Source organism: Schistocerca gregaria, chromosome 6 (genome assembly GCF_023897955.1).
Source record: "Schistocerca gregaria isolate iqSchGreg1 chromosome 6, iqSchGreg1.2, whole genome shotgun sequence".
Classification (NCBI taxonomy): Eukaryota; Metazoa; Arthropoda; class Insecta; order Orthoptera; family Acrididae; genus Schistocerca; species Schistocerca gregaria.
The window spans coordinates 192,949,093-192,968,195 of NC_064925.1; the positions used below are offsets into that span (position 1 = coordinate 192,949,093).

General features: G+C 42.4%; 1 protein-coding gene across 1 annotated transcript in view; it reads right to left on the bottom strand.

Annotated features, from left to right (window-relative positions):
- The window catches only part of LOC126278800 (formin-like), a 246,586-nt gene that overhangs the window by 183,646 nt on the left and 43,837 nt on the right, over positions 1-19,103 (bottom strand). The window contains exon 2 of the mRNA XM_049979073.1: positions 11,874-12,059. Within this exon, the coding sequence (XP_049835030.1) occupies positions 11,874-12,059 (186 nt within the window). The remainder of the gene's footprint in view (positions 1-11,873; positions 12,060-19,103) is intronic.

Consider the following 19,103-nt stretch of genomic DNA (forward strand, 5'->3'; position numbering starts at 1 on the left):
ATATATTCAGAGATATAGGTGGAGGGCTAAATGTCGATTTATGTACTGATTCGTACTGTAAAATAACCTATATGGGGGTGACTGCACATTACGTTAATTATGAAGAAGTAAAACTTGAGGATCGAGTGTTGTGCACCAGAAATTTTGAGAGTGAGATTAAAAAAACAGGTGAAAACATTAAACTTGAATTAATTAAGATACTATGGTCATTCGATTTATTCAGTGCTGCGATTGACATTGTGTTCATTATGGATAGAGGTCCAAATATTGTGGCAGCACTTTGCCAACACAAGAGGCTCTCGTGCTCAGCACACATTCTTAATACTGTGCTGGAGCACACGACTCGAGGAGACACGAATGATGAGAAGAGTGACGTGCATCGACTAATAAATTCCTGTCGAGCTATCACAACTTTCTTTAAAAGATCTGGTCTTCAGAATCGCCTTCAGAAGTCATTGAAAGGAGATATAGAGACATGATGGAACAGTAAATTGGACATGTTTGAGTCTATTAATTCACAATAGTTTGAAGTTCTGTCAATTTTGTCAGAGTAAAATCAAGATAATTTGATTGATTCTATAGACAAGCGGATGTTGGAAGATATTATAACCTTTCTGCCACCATTTAAAATAGCTTCTTGTGATCTCGAAGCCTCCAAAACCCCTACGCTTTATTTATGTATGTTGTGAAAGTTAAAACTTCTCTCCTTCCTTGAAAAAAATGATGGTGACAGCCCATTTCTGATAGATTTAAAGAGTACAGCCAAATCTATTTTAATCAGCAAATGGGACATAACAGTAACCCATAAACTTGCAACGTTTTTGAATCAAAAATATAAAAACCTAAAATTTCTTACCAGTGCCAAAAAAGATGAAGTTGTAAAGGAAGCGAAAAATTATGTTGAGAGGAATTGTCCACAGTTAAAAGGTAAGGAGGAAACAACATCTGGAATTCCTGCAAAAAGACAGAAGTCTGATGTACTTTTTAATGAATTTGAAGATTCATCAGAAGATGAATCTATGAGAGATCTTGACTTTGCGTCAGATGAAATTCTCAGATATACGAATGATAAAGTCCAATTTTCAGAAGGCATCGACCTGATGGTTTGGTGGCATGGACGTGAAAACGTCTATCCGCGTCTTTCCAAACTCGCATACTTTGTGCACTGCATTCCAGCGTCCAGCGTGCCATCTGAGAGAAGCTTCTCTACTGCGGGACAAATAATGCAGGACCAACACATGTCTTTGAAGCCACAGACAATTGATGACATCATGTTCCTGCATAGTAATCTTCCAAAGTAAAAATGTACTTGTACAGCTTCTCTTACTTCACTGTATTTCTTGGGCTTATCTTAATTAGTTACAATTTTTTTTCATCTGATTCTTTCTTTTACAGAATTTGAATCAGAGGCAAGCAGAAGATGAAAATATTTAATCTGAAGCCTGTGAGTTTTTATTGTAATATTTATAGTAAAGAATTTCCTCATGATATTGTTAGTATTTTTACTATTACCAGCAAGAAAATTTAAGTAACATTAGGTAAAAGAAGGAAATATTTAACAAGAAATTTGTTTTGTTGTAATTTTCATATTAAAGAACTCAATTTTAAGTTTTTACTCTTCACAACAAGAACATTCAACAGCTAACACGTCAATATTATTAAACTAGGTAATGATGATCTCATAAGCGCCTTCCTAAATTTTAGCGTGCACTACAGTAACATTTGCAGCCGCTGAGCATTGTTGCTCTTTGTGAGCAGTGAAACAGCCTGGCCAGAGCGGTGGAACGGCGGGCCTTGTCATTAATTACAAGTGGGACTGCAAACTACAGCTCACGACCGCCAACAAGCTGTGACTGCGATAGCCCATGAAAGATTATTCTGATCACATTGAAAACTTACAAAATATTCAAATCATCCAAAATAAGAATGTGTCTTAATTTTCCAGCCAATTAGTAAAGATAAGGGCTGAAATTCATGACAGAATTGACCATTTTAACGGTAACTCGGTATTGCTTAACAGGGAACAGTGCCTAACATTTGACGTTATGGGACAGTGGTTTTTATACAGGCATCTGGAAATCATTTGACGTTCCATTAAATTCTAAAAAAATTATTTTTTAACATTGAAAGTATTAACTGTGAAATCTACTGCAAATTTTGTCTTAGTAATTTAGACCAATGTTGAGGATGTTTTAAGGTGTGAAAAACTTTGTTTAGTTGAGAATGAAACAGACATTTCATTTATTGCTAGGTCTCAATTCGATTTCAGTCATATTTTTAGCTAAAGCTAAATGGACTCCTAATTTCTATAACCATTGATTTTGTTGTCACTCTTTGCAAGACGAGTTATTTCTTCCAGACAATGTCAATTATTGCTGGCAGTTTAACTTTTTCAGAGGTGTGCCAGCATTTTGCAGTGTAGGCCTAATACTATAAATATTTCCACCTGGAAATGATCAGGACTCAATGTGTAAGCTATAATATAATCATCAGCTGACATGAATAGCTTCAAAATTTGACACATCCAAGCAGTGAGTACAAAAAAGCTGCCGGTAAATGAAGCAATGTCCTAGTAACAGTTTAAAACCATCGTCATCTTTAGCTGCCCTGGCACAAGAGCAGCGAAATATAATTGTTTCTATCTACCTATTTTCATCATTTAATATTATTACATTGAATTTTATTTTTTTAAATAGTGTTTCCAGTCTCACGAGATCCGAGTCGCTACTTTGTGTGCTCTGGAGTGCCAATGCTTTCCTGTTTGGAATGGTCTGCTTTAGAGTAGGTATAGAGCATTTCCTGTGGTTTAAGGAGTGAAAAGTAGTTAAGTTGTCACAGAAATGGCACCCTAACAATAACTATGCCATTACATACCATAATTCTAAGTACTACTGTCTCTTACTATTAATTACTCATTCAAAACTTAAATATATGCAGATGCGGATAAGGAAATTGCAGATGCTGATTAGTTGCTGCGCATGCAGATTAGGACCTTGCGGATGCGGTGTGGATTCGGGTTGCACTTTTCTTATCTGCGTAGACCTCTATCTATAGAGCTGCAGCAGCGTGGAGCAATCTGCATCCCAGTTCGTGTTGCTCAGGCAGCTGAGGGCATTGAGGTGCTGCCAAAACTTCCATTTAAGGTGACGAAGATGAGGAAACCAAGTAAACTAGCATCTAAAACCAGACCTAAGAATTGATGTGTCTCCACAACAGTGAGTGGATCGCCATTAAGGTAAAGTGCTGGTACGGACTAATGGTACGACGCTGACAGAAATGCACGACACATGTCTTCATGGAGGAAAACTGGAAGCCATGGGCTAGAGGCCATGACTGTGCCTTGTGGATGGCTCAGCAAGACCAGTACTGGAGCGACTGAACGAAATGCAGAAGTCATCTGCATAGAGAGAAGGTGACATGGAGGGTCCGACAGCTGCTGCTAGACCATTAATGCCCACTAAAAATAGAAATACACTCAATACAGAGCCCTGTGGGACTCCATTCTTCTTGATATGGATGTGGATGGAACTATGAGAGGCACCAACTTTGAAACAGAAAGTACGGAGCTAAAGGAAGTTTTGGATAAAAACTGGGAGCGGGACTCATACAATGTAGCAAGGATATGATGTCTCCAGGTCATGTTGTATGCTATTTGTAAGTCAAAAAAGATGGCAACCAGGTATTGATGTCTGGAAAAGGCTGTTTGGATGACAGACTCAAGGGACACAACATTATCAGTGGTAGAGTGACCCTGGCAGAGGATGCCCTGACACGGAAGCAGTAGGCCACATGCTTCCAGGACCCAACCCAACCACCGACACACCACAAGTTCCAGCAGCTTACAAAGAATGTTGGTGAGGCTGATGGGCCGATAGCTATCCACATCAAGCGGGTTCTTACCGGGTGCTATCCCCCCATAGCAATGGAAAGACACCATCGCACCAGATCTGGTTGATGATGATGAGAAGATGTCACTTGTAGTCACATGAGATATGTTTAATCATCTGGCTGTTGATCTGATCAGGCCCAGGAGCTGTGTCGGGGCAATGTGCATGGGCACTAAGGAGCTCCCACTCTGTTAATGGGGAGTTATAGGATTCACTGTGGCGTGTAGTGAATGCGAGGACTCTCCCTTCCAGCCACCGTTTGAGAGTGTCAGAGGCTGGGGGGTGGAGGGGGGGGGGGGGATTGCTCGGCACAGAGCTCGGCAATCGCATTTGAGTTGATAGATAACACACCATTTATGGTAACACTGTTGCGGTCTGGTACCCAAAAATATGTTTGATCTTTGCTCAGACTTTGGAAGGTGATGTACGGCACCCAATGATCGAGACGTATCTCTCCCAACACTCCTCCTTCCATTATTTGATAAGGTAGCAAACATGGGCACAGAGTTGTTTAAAGGCTATGAGGTGCTCCAGGGAATTGTGTAGTTTGTGTCACTGTGGAGCTCGCTGAAGCTCTGTAATTGCCTCAGCGATTTCCGGCAACCACCAACCGACTGCCTTATGGCGAGAGCACCATAAAGAGTTAGGGATTACAGTTTTTGCCGCAGAAACAATTGTTGTAGTCACCTGATCAACCATCACATCGATGTTACGGTGTGGAGGAGATTCAACAGTGACATCAGAGGTGAAAATTTCCCTGTCCGCCTTGTCTAAAGCCCATCTGGGTAAGCGTCCATGGGCCTTAGGCTGGGGCAGTGACAGGAAGATGGGGAAGTGGTCACTACCACACAGGTCATCATGTGCTCTCCAGTGGATAGGTGGAAGTAGTCATGGGCTGCAGACTGATAAATCAATGGCCGAGTAACTACCATGAGCCACACTGAAATGTGTGGCAGCCCCAGTATTTAAGAGGCAGAGGTCAAACTGACACAGTAAAGTTTCAACATTTCTGACTTGGCCAGTAAGCACGATGCTACCCCACAAGGGGTTATGGCCGTTAGAATCTCCCTAAGGTAAGGAAAGTTTATGGAGTTGATCAATCAGTGCAGCTAATACATTCAGGGGTACTGCACCATCTGGAGGAAGATATACATTGTAGACAGTTATTTCCTGCATCATCCTTATTCTGACAGTCACAACTTCAAGAGGGGTTTGAAGAGCACAGTGTCACTAGAGACTGAGCTTAGGACATAAACGCAAACTTCACCTGACACTCTATTAAAGTCACTCTGGTTCCTGTTACATCCCTTCTAGCCATAGAGGGTAGGGGTCCACACTGCCGAGAACCAGGTTACCTGGAGTGCAATGCAGAAAGCAGGTGTAAAACTTGCTGTAGCTCAGCCAGATGGTGGAAAAAACCGCTGCAATTCCACTGGAGGATGATGTCATGGTGAGACTAGGAAGGCATGGAACATTCAAACATGCAGTTTACACCGCAGGCTTATCTGCTGCCACCAACTTTTTGCCTTATCAGTCTACATCCACAGTGTCGAAGGGTCTGGCGAGATCTAGGACCTCAGCGAATGCCAGAATCTCTACTCCATCCTCAGATACAGAGCTTGTAGGTAGCGGTGGTGTGGGTGCCACCACAATCACCCTGGTCTTAGGGGTCTCCTTTTTGGCTCTGAGAGGTGACTGGTGTTGGCAGAGCTGATGGTGCCGGAACTGTTGTAGCGGCAGCATAAGATGTCATACATGTAGGCGTTCAGTCTGTCCAGGGTCTTTTACTCCTCCATGATTTTCCTTTCTTTCTGGAGATCCTGTGGTCTGTCAAGCAAGAAGAATGGTGCTCTCTGTAGTTGACAAAGATAGGAGGCGGGGCACATGGAGTATTGGGGTGTGATGGACACCCACTATCTCGACATGTGATGCTGGAAGTACAGTGGAAAGACATATAGCTGAACTTCCAGCACTTAAATCACTGCATCAGGGGAGGATATATGGCTTGACATGACAGTGGTAGACCATCACCTTGACCTTCTCGGATAATGTGTCATGCTCAAAGGCCAAGATGAAGGCACTGGTGGCAACCTGATTATCCCTCGGACCGCGATGGGCAAGCTGGAACAAATTAACACCTCACCACTCTAAATTGGCATGCAGCTCGTCCTCAGACTGCTACAGAAGGTCCATGTGAAATATGGTACCCTGGACCATATTTAAGCTCTAATGGGGCATGCTGGTTACAGAAACATCCCCCACCTGGTCACAAGTGATTGACGCCCATGACTGGGCAGAGGATGCTTTTTCAATCAAGACTGATCCAGATTTCATTTTGGACAATCCCTCCACCACCCCAAACTTGTCCTTTAAATGCTCAACAAACAACTGAGGCTTCATCATCATGAAACATTTCCCATCAGCTCTCTAACATATAAGGTACCGGGGTGAAAAAGATCCGCTGCCATCCTTAGCCTGACGTTCCACCCATGGTGTGGTCAGGAAGGGGAATTATTTGGGGTCATACTTCTGCGTGTTTCTCCACCAGCAAGAGATGATGTATTACACTTCATCACATGTCATCTACCCACTCCAACAAGGGGCCTTCCCCACAGGCACCATCCAGCCACAGCAAAGGCCACTTGGCAGGATGGCCATTGCTGGGAGTCCTGATGCCCCAGGGGGATGGGCATCTATCCCTTCGCATACGAGGGGAGTTAATGGTGCAGACATCAGCAGAGTGATCCCTGTGTGGTCAGGGGGCTACAACCAACAGGGTACATGGTGTCCCCACCACAACAGACTGGCTACTGTGCTGGATATCAGGTGCAAAGAAGTCAGACACAGAAAGCAACTCCGTGTAGTGCATGGTGGAAAATGCACCCAGGAAGGTGTCCTCACCCAAGAGATGGAGAATGAGCAGGACTGCAATGCGATGACAAGAAAGAGGGCTAAAGATCTCAATGAATGACGAACATGATGCACCATGTAAGATGCCCTTCCCCAGTTGGCTCCCTCTTCGAGAATATTTTGAATAATGTAGGTCAAACCCTACAGGAGACCATCACATAAGGCATAACATGTGAAACCCCTTTTAGTCACCTCTTACAATAGGCAGGAATACCTTGGGCCTATTCTTACCCCTGGACCCCTAGGGCGAGTGGGGGGTGGGGGTGTGATGCCGATCCACACACCTACAGCCAGAATTGTGAAAGGGGATGGGGGGCTAAGTATCCACTTCTCTACCCAAATGGTCTGACAGTTCATTTCCTGGGATGCCCACTTGAGTTGGCACCCAGAGAAAGACAACTGAGAAGGTGGTGGAGAGGTCATGGGTAGCAAATACCAAAGGGTTGCGAGATCATCATCAGTTGATAGTCTGCAAGTTACTTATTGAGTCTGAACAAATTAAAACACTGTGGAGGGAGGCCTGATAAAAAAAAATGAAAGGCTCTGAATGGCTAGAAGCTCTGCCATAAACACATTATATGATCCCAGCAATAAATGGTTTTCAAAACCAGCAGGAGATGTGAAACTGTATCCCACCTTACTGATCGTCTTAGAACCATCAGTGTAGAAGATGGTAGCACTGTGGAACTCTGCAAGGATGGCACATACAACACGCTGGAAAACCAGAGAGGCAACAGAGATCTTAGGACCCTGGAATACATTGGTCCTTTTATATGGTCTAGGCACCACTCACGGGGAAGGGAGTGGGGGTCGGTGGGGGGATATAGAAGGAAAGACACACGGTGCATTACAATGAGTGGAGGTGGAGATTCTGACAGAGGGATCGCACCCATGGGGAGATGTCAGGTGGGAGACGTCACTTGTTGGCAAAGAGGACAGAGAACACCGGATGGTCAGGGAATTGGCAAATGGCAATTGCATAAGGAACCAGGAGTTTGCTACATCATATTTGTAGAGAGGGAATCCACTCTCCTGTGAGGAGATTGTCAATGCGATTAGTGCAAAAGGCACCAACAGCATGAAGTGCCCCACCACAGTGAAAGGGTCAAGCAGCTGCAAAGTTGAAGGAGCCATTGAGCCATGAGCCGCACTACCATTATCTAATCTGGAAAAGACTAAAGTATGGTAAAGATGGAGAAGAGTAGTACTGTCTGCATGCCAAGATGTGTGGGCCAGGAGGTGGAGGGTTCAAATGGGTCTGAGCACTATGGGACTTCAATTCTAAGGTCATCAGTCCCCTAGAACTTGGAACTACTTAAACCTAACTAACCTAAGGACATCACACACATCCATGCCCAAGGCAGGATTCGAACCTGCGACCGTAGCGGTCGTGCGGCTCCCGCCTGTAGCACCTAGAACTGCTCGGTCACTTCGGCCGGCAGGAGGCGTGGGGTAGCCATGCAAGCTTTTTATCAAAAATAAGGCCAAAGAAACAGGACGTTGCTACAACATCAAGGAGATGGTCATTTAAATAAAGTTAAAGATTGAGGTGAAAAAAAAAACACAACACACGTTTTGCAGAGAGAAAACTGGAATCCATGGGAGGTGGCCCACGCAGAGGCCCATCCAATGGCACCTTGAAGCCCTACTGAGTAGGAGCTGCAGCAGATGCAAAAATTGTCAACACACAATACTGGGGTAACCAGAGGCCCAGCACAGATGCAAAAATTGTAGACATACAATACTGGGGTAACCAGAGGCCCAGCAGAGATTACTAGCCCATTGAGCGCTATGAAGAAGAGAGTGCTGTTAGCACGGAACCCTGAGGAATACCATTCTCCTGAATCTGAAGAGTGCTGAGTGAAGTGACAAATCAAACCTGGAAGAGCTGCTGAGATAAAAACTCGTGGATAAAAATCTGAATTGGACAATGGAAACCTCAGTCGTGGAGGGTAACTAAAATGTGATGGTCTCCAGGAACGAAACAACACACCTTTTTACTCAAGGAGGTTGGTCTCTGAAGGGTGTCACTTAAATTGCTGCATCACCTATCAGAGGTCCTGGGCAGGAACTGCAACATCCTTGGTCCACCACGGTACTGGTTGGCGATAAGAAGGACCTCCTTATAGGGGGACAGCAGTGTCAGCAGAATGAAGAATAGTGGCAGAGATGCCTTGCATGATTGCACCAGTGAAATTCGAGAGAAAGTTGTTGAAGTGCACAGCAGATGTATGTAAAGGCCAACTGGCGCTGTCACCAAGGTCATCATGGGATGATCAATGTAGGGAACCCACGAGAGCAGGGGAGGAGACCATGAGATCGGTAGCGGAAAAGGTCCCATGAGCGACACTGAAGTGTGTAGGGGAACCATCACTGAGGAGTCACAAACTGAGGTCAGTAATAAGCTGGTCAATTCGGTGATCCCTAACCAGTGAAGTGACACTCCCCACAGTAGGTGGTGGGCATTGAAGTTCCCGAGGAAGAGAAACAGGTGCAGGAGTTGCTGGATTAAGGCAGTCAGTTCAATGAAGAGAGTGGCCTACCTGGAGGGAAGGAAACGTTACAAATGATGATTGCCTGAGTCATTTGCACTCAAACCACTATTGCTTCCAAGTTGGTACGTAGAGAGATCCAGTCAATAATGAGATAGAAATGAACCAAAGTGCAGACCTTGCCAGTTGCTACCCCAGGGCAGGCACAGTTCTGACAGAACACCTGATAACCATGAAGTGTTGGAGAGTTATTATCATGGAAATGCATTTCTTGAAGAACAAGACAGAATGCAGAATAGGAGACGACGAGACTTTGTATTTCCGGTAGGTGACGATACTGTCCATTTCAATTTCACTGGATGATCATGTGGAGAGAGTCCAGGCACAGATGGTGCTTCTTGTGACTGAGTGGTGGTAGGAGCCTTCCAGCCTGAGAGACATTGGGGAAAGGCTTGCTGGGAGGGGGCCCAATAACTGGCAGGTGCTGAAGTAGGTGGGCACTTCTTCAGCCAGGGATAGAGAGCGGCTCCTGGACTGGAGGTTGTGGGAACTGCAGGGGAGGGGGAGGAGGATGGGAGAGGGGGGGATGGGTCTGTGGTAAGAAAGAGATAAGAGGGGAAAGATTTTAACAGAGGCAAAAGTGGAAAATAGTGACATTAGATGGAGTATCTCATACTTCTGGCGAGCCTCAGTGTAAGGCAGATGATCCAGGGACTTTACTCTTGGATATTCTTTTGTCTCTTGTAAGCCAGGCAATGTGGCAAATGAGGGCAGTGGCAATAATGGAAACTGACACACAGACAGGTGGCGAAACACAGGGGCTTCACTCATGGAGTGAGTGTCCACATTACCTCACAGAGGATCTGTCACGTAGCAGACTGTCTCAAGACAGTGAGGCTGGTCCTCCTCCCATGCTGTGGCCAGGAAAGGGAAAGCTGCTAGGTGATACAAAGTAGTATTCAATGATCCTTCATCATTCGAAGAGACTGCCATTTGAGAACTGCCAGATTTCTGCAGCTTGATATGCTTCATCTGCTAAAGATCCTCCCTGATACCACTCCGATCAGGGGCTCTCCCCTTGGGTGCCACCCAGCTACAACAAGGGTCATCTAGCATGGCTGCCATTGCTGGGAGTTCCGATGCTCCAAGAAGACAAGCAACCACCCCTTCGCATACATGGGGAGGGAACAGTTCAGGTATCAGTAATGTGATCCCTGTGTTGTCAGGTGGCTCAGAAAGATGGGTACGCAACAGCCCACCACACAGACTGACTACACATCTGGTGATCTAGCAGGATAGAGGGAAGCTATACAGTGGGGAAGGGAGAGAGGAAGGAAGGGAGGGAGGAGAGCAATCCACACTGTAGACACTAGGGGGGGGGGGGAGTTCTTCCCCAAATGGTTCACACTAAAAATGGAAAATTTAGAAGTGGCCATCAAATCTCAAGCAGGGACCTAAATGCCAAAAAAGATGAAAGAAACATGAAAATACAAGAAACCAGGTGAATAGCCAGGTCGATATAAATCGGAACACCAAGGGAGGGGAAGGAGGGGACAAGGAGGAAGAATTGGGGATAGGGAGGGAGGGCAGGGTGAAGGAAATGCAGCCAGGGAAGGAAGAATTGTCCGTAAAAGCTCTAGGTCCCATGCATGCCACCTACAAACTCCTGAAAGAATCATGAGGCCCCTGGTGGGCTACTGTAAATAGCTGCAGGATTTATTTGCTCACCAGTATATGGGTAGGATGGTGAAACCTGTTCTCATACCTTTCATGAATAGGATATATGGAAAGTTCCAGTTGAATCATGCAAAGACATAATGGGTGATTATAATTAAACTGCAGCTATTCACAGATCCCAAATGTGGGCTGTAATTATAGTGTGGCAGCAAAACTTTGTAGATATTGTAATGCATTAATGTGGAACTGATTCACAATGAAAAAAATTTGTTCAAATTTTGGCTAACTGGTCCTGCACATGCAAGAAAGACATCTAGAAATGTATCAATATGGAATGGATTAGGAACAGGATGTGGGCCGAAAAGTTGAAACAAGTGAGAAAGGCATCACAATGATATTATTAACTATCACTTATACAATTTGTTCAATAAGAGCACCAGAAACATTGATGGTATGTTGTAAAGTGTCAGATTTGCACCAGACCAAAATTTTAACTTTTTTTTCAGCACTAATCATTTCCACATTTCTCCACCAGCATATCTACTGAGTTTCATTGTCATACAATAACTGCAGATCACACTGGACCTCCATGAATAGCTGGACTTTAATTTATAACCACAAGGCAGTATCACAACAACCTCCAACCAGTAATCTTCATGAGTGGATAAGCATGTATTTCAGACACAGCAATAAATTTCTCAGTATGACATTCTGAAATGAATAGAAGAGTATTCATATGCATGGGAGGTCACACTGATACCGATATAGATGACTGACGTAAGTTTCAAATGGAATCAAAGTTATACCAGCTATGTGAATAAAATTTGATAAATATTTGACTGCTCCTTCAAGGTGTTCCTCTTTCCATTATCATCAGTATGTGGTGCAACTGGGGAGTTGATCTTACCTTTGAACTTCTGGTAGATCTGGAAATCAAGGTTCTCTGGCACAAAGCGTGGCCGCCTGACCCTCTGCTCAATCATACTCTTATCTACTGTGGGGCTGGCCACCTTCCTTAGCACACTGCTGTTAGGAATCGAGTTACTCAGTGATGAGTGGTGGCATGTGTCCACCATCTGCTGCTGCTCCATACCTGCCGACAAAAACATCAACACCATCAGCAAAGGTGGCCTCTACCTTAACAGCAATCAAGAATTTTTGAATCCATGCACAAACATCAGTAATTGTACTTATTACAGATTTAAGACCATGAAGGGCTGGACTAGAACTCTGATATAGTCTTTCATCTCTACTCTTCTATCTTCTATCTAAAGAAAAAAACAATGACAGAAATGAAAGTAAGGTTTGTGAGTGGGATCAGAAATCAGGTTATTAGTGATAAGATTCTCTGGCAACATTGTCATTCTCACAGAAAATGAATTCAGGACATGTTGAATTGTAATGAATAGTCTAATGAGCACAAACTGTGGACTGAGATTAAATTTAAGAAAGATGAAAGAAATGAGAAGTAACGGAAATGAGAATCACGAAGCAGAGCAGGCGAAGAATTATACAACTTAGTAAGCAAAATAATGTATCATGGAAAAGAGGAAGGCCAACATACAAAGCAAACTAGTACAGCTACAGAAGTCATCCTTGCCAAAAGTAGTCTGTTAGTGTAAGACTACAGCTTTAATTTGAGCAACACATTTCTGGGAATGTACATTTGCAGCACAGACTTGAATGTAAGTGAAACATGGGCTGTGCAAAATTTGTAAAGAAAAGAAAATTTGATACTATAGAAGGATGTTTAAAAATAAATGGACCAATAAAATAAGGAATGAGTTGGCTCTCTGCACAATAAACGAGGAAAGGAACATTTAGAAAACACTGATGAGAAGAGCAGACATGTGGCAATAGGAAATAAGCTACTGTAATACATCCAAAATAGGAACTGAAGATGTTGGTTGCAGGTGTTACTCCCACAAGAAGTTGTTATTGTACCAAGCTGCACTGGGTTATGCTGTGTCTAATCAAAGGGAATGATGTTGGTACAAACACTTGGTATTCATTTTAATTGGCATTTAAGATACTTTGTGTTACCTTGGGTGGCCATTGCTGTGGGTGATACAGAGTAATTATAAGTTACTGTTTTATTGCTTGATTTGATTTTTGTATACCTCACTTGGCCCCCTCATTTGAACGAGTGTTCTAGCACACTTTGTGTTATGCTGATTTGAATTTCAGATAGTGTAAATACTAGTTAGAAATTCAGATTACATGAGAGTATTTTTGTTACTGCTGATTTTTTTAAAGAAATGGATATGTTATACATTTACCACCTTAAGGCCATTTCTTTAATTCTGTTCATGCCGTTTGATCTGTTATATAAAATTTTTGCTCTTATATTGTTTTAATAATTTTACAGTTTTGGGTTCTTACACATTGTAGTAATAAAATTTTAACAGGAGTTCTATTCTTGATTGGGTTTTGTTTTCAATGCATGTTTTTGTGCTGACAATAAAAAAATTGTAATTTTTGGAATATTGTCGTGTATACATATCGATCCCAACACCACTCCCACATCATGGTTACTGGAAACAAGGAAATTATTGAGAATCTAGTAAACCTTATCAACAAATTTTGAATTGAAGTAATACAAATCAATGTACTATCAGTGTTAACTAATGCTTCCTAGAAATGCAACTACTGGGTAAAGCTGTGTATTTACTTGCATGTCTCCAACAGAGGTATCTCTGTCTCAAACACAGTTTTAATAGTCCCAGCAGTTTATGTAGGAATGGAATCAGTAAAACATGAAATACTCTCCACCATGCACCTTGTTGTTGTTTGTGGAGCATAGATGTAGGTGGAAACAATTCATCTTGCTAAAGGAAAGTGCCTCTAACAATACTGCCACAAATTCTATAACGTGGTTCCTGTCCAACACTCCAGTGCATCTGAAGATGCTGAAGTCTCCTGATATAAAAACATTGAGAGTTTGTACCCCATCTTAAAATCCTGATCCAAGAGCAATGATTTTTGCACATTATGGCAATGGTGAAACAATTTCCAGTAGCCTAGGGCAAAATAATGACAAGTAGTCACAAAAAATGATAGAAGAATTAATAAAATATTCCAAGCAGTACCTCAAAGAACACACAGCATACAGTATTTGATATAAAGTATTCAGACAACTTTATGTAATGTGGAATTGACCATCAGATATCACGAGAGGTGGTCCTACCCATTTGGAAGAAGGCAGTGAGTACTGTGTTATAAGAAGAGGAGCAGAACACTAGAGTAAGACAGAAAGGAGAGCTCAGTTACTTCAAATGTAGACTATCACTGAATGTCACCTGAGTAATAACTTCATCAGATAGATTCCAATCCTTGTACAGCTGCCCAAGTCCACTGTTCTTGTAGTGGTTCTTGACATACGAAGGAACAAAAACAGCTAAACCAAGATGATGCAAACCCCATATACTGATGGACAGGACTATTAATAATTATGGACAGTGTGAGTAAAATATCATATGAAATTGTCACAAGGAATCACTGTAGATCCAAAATGCTACCAGCAGTCCAGCTTGCACAATGGCTGTGCATAATGATTTAAAAATAATGAGGCACAGTACTTGAGTAGCTTTCCATAAGCCACACACTTCTGTTGTCAGTGCCAAGTGACATTTGAAGTGGTGTAAAGAGAAATGTCAGTCGTCAATGGATGACTGACAACGAGTAATTTGGGGGTAGTGAATCATCCTATACTATGTAGCAATGCCATGGAAGGTGTCAGGTTTAGCGGACGTCTGGAAAACATTAACAGCCATCATATATAGTGCCAACAGTGAGGTACGGAGGAGGTATTGTTGGAGAATGGGAGTGTTTTTCATGCTCAAGTAAACATAAGATCCTAAAGGATATGAATACATTTTATGGGATTTTGTACTTTGTACAGTAGATGATCAGTTTGGAAATGATGACTGGTTTGATCAGCTTGACAATGTATCCTGCCATAAAGCAGCATCTGTGAGGCAATGCTTTGTGGACAATAATGTCCACTAAATGAACTGGCCTACCTAGAGTCCTGATCTGAGCACAACTGAACACCTTCGTGATGAGCTAGAATGTTGACATCACTCCAGACTCCAAAATACATCACTAGCTTCTCTGCTCTCAACTCTTGAGGAAGAATAGGTCGCCATTTCTCAGCAGATATTCAGACATGTCATTGAAAATGTCCCTCAAAGACTTCAAGCCATCATAGAGGTGAAGGGTGCACACAACCCATATTTATGTCCACTAATATGATGTTTGGATACGTTTGCTCAAATGATGCTTGTTTACAATGATTCTTAGTATGACAATGTATGCCAATTGTTTCTTTAGGTTCTTTGTGTTGCTATGTGGTATCATGTATCAATACCAACCTACTAGCATCTTTAGGTTGGCAACAAAATTTCAAGTTTCAGTCAGACACCACAGGGGTTGCCTAGTATCTGGTGGACCCGATGGTGCATGACCCCTTTGCAGTGCCTCCAGTGGCTCTGAACTATGAGTGCCCTCTGCCACCATGATAGAGGGTGGCCAGCAGCAAACACTCAAGCTATTGACACTTTGAGCTGCTTCACTATGACATCATTGCTCATGCTTACTTCAGGAAGCATAGTCCTCACTGACATTGAGACAGCTGGACACTATTGTTTGCTGCATTGTTTGTAATGAATCTTCATACGCTTGGTGAGAAACAAGTTAAGTAAATCTTCTATCTGTTGTGTTAACTTGTTGACTAATCATTTCTGCTCTGTCCAGCTTTCCTACGATGACAGTTGCCGCACACTCTGTAGTCCACGTCTCCTTACCATTGTGTATGAAATCATACACAATAGCTTAAGTAAGTTTAAAGTTGGTCTCGTAAAAACTGGACTGCAGCTGGTTATTAATAAATGGATAAAAATATCCAAATGAATATTTTTATTTAAAATAGACAGTTTGGCCTTTAGGACACAAAATCTAACTAAACATAATGTAGAGTCCAGTTTTTCTGCTTTTGGATCTCGCAACGCTACATGCCACATGGCAACAGGTCCATTAGCGTCTCTGCAATGCTGTACTGATTCTGTTATTTGTTGTTGCTAGACACTAACTGAAGACACTTATTAAAATAATGCTGGTTGGTTTTGCTCGATTTATATAATAATCAAATATTTGAAAGCAAAAAAAAAACATCACTTTAAAAAAAAGTTTTAGTTAAATCCTAAATCTGAGCACTGCTGCTGTGGCAAACTGATATTCCTTTGTTTTTATCTGATTGTTAGTAAAAAGTGAGAAAAACTTGTTATAATCAAGACCAAACAAATAGTTAAAATTACTTGTATCAGATCTAACTGTTGGTTTTTCCCATCCCTACCTCTCAGGACTGGTATGACTCCAACAGAAAGCACAGTAGCCTTAAGGCATTGAGGAACGGTCATCAGTGAAATGTGTTTCTCGGAGAGCAACACGGATTACAGAGCAAGAGGACATTAGTAGTTGTTCCAGCAGGTGACAGTAATATCCATTAAACTTTCATTGGGTCTTCATGGTGAGAATGTCCTCAATAGGTGTGAAAGGGCTAGGAGGACTGGTAACACCCCAGATCATCATCCATCACCACTGGGGATGCAACCACATAAACGAATCATGGTCCAGAATCCACTGGAATTGGGGATATCTGGCACCTCTGGTGCCACCTGAGTAGCCTCTCCTCCTCTTTCACTTTCAGTGGTCGAGATTCTAGGGAAGGCTTGTCCACTGTGGGTGTAGAAATGGTTGAACTGGAGCCCTGAGACCCATAGTTTGTGACTCTTTCAGCCACTGGCTAGTGCCAGGCCTCTGATCTGAGGACTTCTGTGGAGGAAGGTAACCAAGTGGGAACCCTGTCACTGGTAGTCCTAGGAGGAGGAATCAGTTTCTTTATCTGGCTACACTGAGTCGTTCCTGAAGGTCATGCTGCAAAAACTACCATGATTAAATTTATGAGAGAGAGTGAAACACCAGAACTGATTATGACCCGGCGGTCACAGTAGTGGCAAAACTTGGTACCATGGAGAGTGGATACAACCAATCATATTTTTTCCTAACTTCAAAATATGAGAGATGGTCAGTAAGATTTAGTTCCTTTACTTTGCATTCGTTAGGTAGGATAGCAAAATTAGGAGATCGGGGAGGTGGAATGGTCATTTCCGCAACTGACAATCCACTGTTAGTGAATTTTCGTGAAGTAGTCCAACACAGTCTCCACAAAGTGGGTCATATGTGTACTAGGAAGACACATCCTAACCACTCACATTTAAAACACCACATTGGGGTAGAAAATGTGGCTTCATATCACTGCAGTAACACATGATTTTGACCTTTTCTAAAAGGAATTCCCTCAGATATGAGGATTAATGCACTAGTGCCCAACTTCTTTTCAGGTGAGCCTCTCCAAACATGGTGTATAGAGTGGATGCCTTGCCTCTGCAAGTATTCATTGAGTTTTCTTTTTTTGTTTTGTCTCTTTGCAGTGTGATGTCATGTACAGGAAGACAAACTACAGTAGTAACCAAAATGCAAATACTGCAAAGATAACTAGCAGTCAGGGGGAGCTGGTGCTCTTCAATCCATGGTTGGCAACATCTTTGTATCATCATCATCATCCCAGATGTCTGACATTTGTGGGCCTGGACTGAAATTGGATATTTTTTCAAACTTAAACCACACTGCTCAAGGATATTAGACATGAGTTGGGTGTTGCATGTTGTCACAATTTAGAATTTGGCAAATCTGGGTTGGTGGCTGTCTTTAAACTTCTCTGGTATAACTGCATTGTAGTTATAATAGGGTGATGGGCTGGGTGCTGCCCTTCACAGATGGGCAATTATTGGTACTGTGTTAGCCACCAACCGGTGAAGATGGAGAAACTCCGTGACAGTGTAAAGAATCATGATGAATATCTTTTAAGATTGTTTCAGGGATATGCATACACTACATCAGAATTGCACAAGACCTGTTCCATCTATGTACTGATGTTACCATTCATGATTTCCAAACACTATCACAAGATGATCTCTCTCAGTGCACATGAGAATATCACTCTCCTCATGCTTGCCCTGCCAATTGTGCATCTGCTGGTCACATTATTTACACTGCTTTCTCCGAGACCCAGATTAAAAAATTAAGTAAAATTGGAGGAATTCGAGGTGACATGGAGCTTTACTGCCAGCTCTGCTTATATGCCAGTGATGAATGATGCAGGATATTTGGGAAGTGACAGTGACACCACATGTTCTCACCAATTTATTCTGTACGGTGGCTTGTGGAGTGTAGGTGTAGAGAAATTTCATTTACAGGTAATTCCAAAGAATGGTTGCTTAGCCACAATCTGGAAACACAATCGCAACAGAGCAACCAGAAGTTAACAACTATTTAAAACTATTATTACAAAAAGCTTTTGCCACTGTTAAGATTAATTTTATCTCCACAGTTCTTTCGCTTGTGACATGTAAGAAGGAAGATTAGGTTAACCCTTCGTCAATGGCGAGGTCAGTAGAGACTGGTCATAATCTCATATATGACACTGAGAAGGATATCAATTGTGCCCCTTTTGAATGGACTGTTCCAGCACTCACCTTGACACAGGCTGCATTAACAGTGGCACATCAGTCATCAGATGCCCTTGCCTGAGGTCACCCGATAGCATTGGACAACAGATTGGTCACAGTGCATCTGATATCTTGCGTCGATTTTGGTGGGGTCAAGCAGGATAGGTTAAAATCTAGTCTATGCATGAATTAGGATATATTTTAACGTCTATGAATGGGATCTATTAAAAGGATGCCAAATGAGCTATATCTGCCTCAAAAAGAACATTTTGAGCACAGTACATTCTGTCTTCAGTTACTGGAATTGTCAGACAAGTTTTACAAAATACCTATGTATTACAAAAATATGTAGTTTTAATGATACATTGTACTAAGTATGGTTCATTATGGAACAGTGGTGAATTTAGCGTTTAAAAGTTTTGCCAATGAGGTTATGAGCACATAATGGCTAATTTATGCGGTGAAAGTAGGTGTGTCTATTACATGATGAATAGATAAAATTTGTGTGTGAGTAAGCAAGTAATATTTAATTATTTTAAAAATTGTGTATATTAATGCAATGCTGGCAG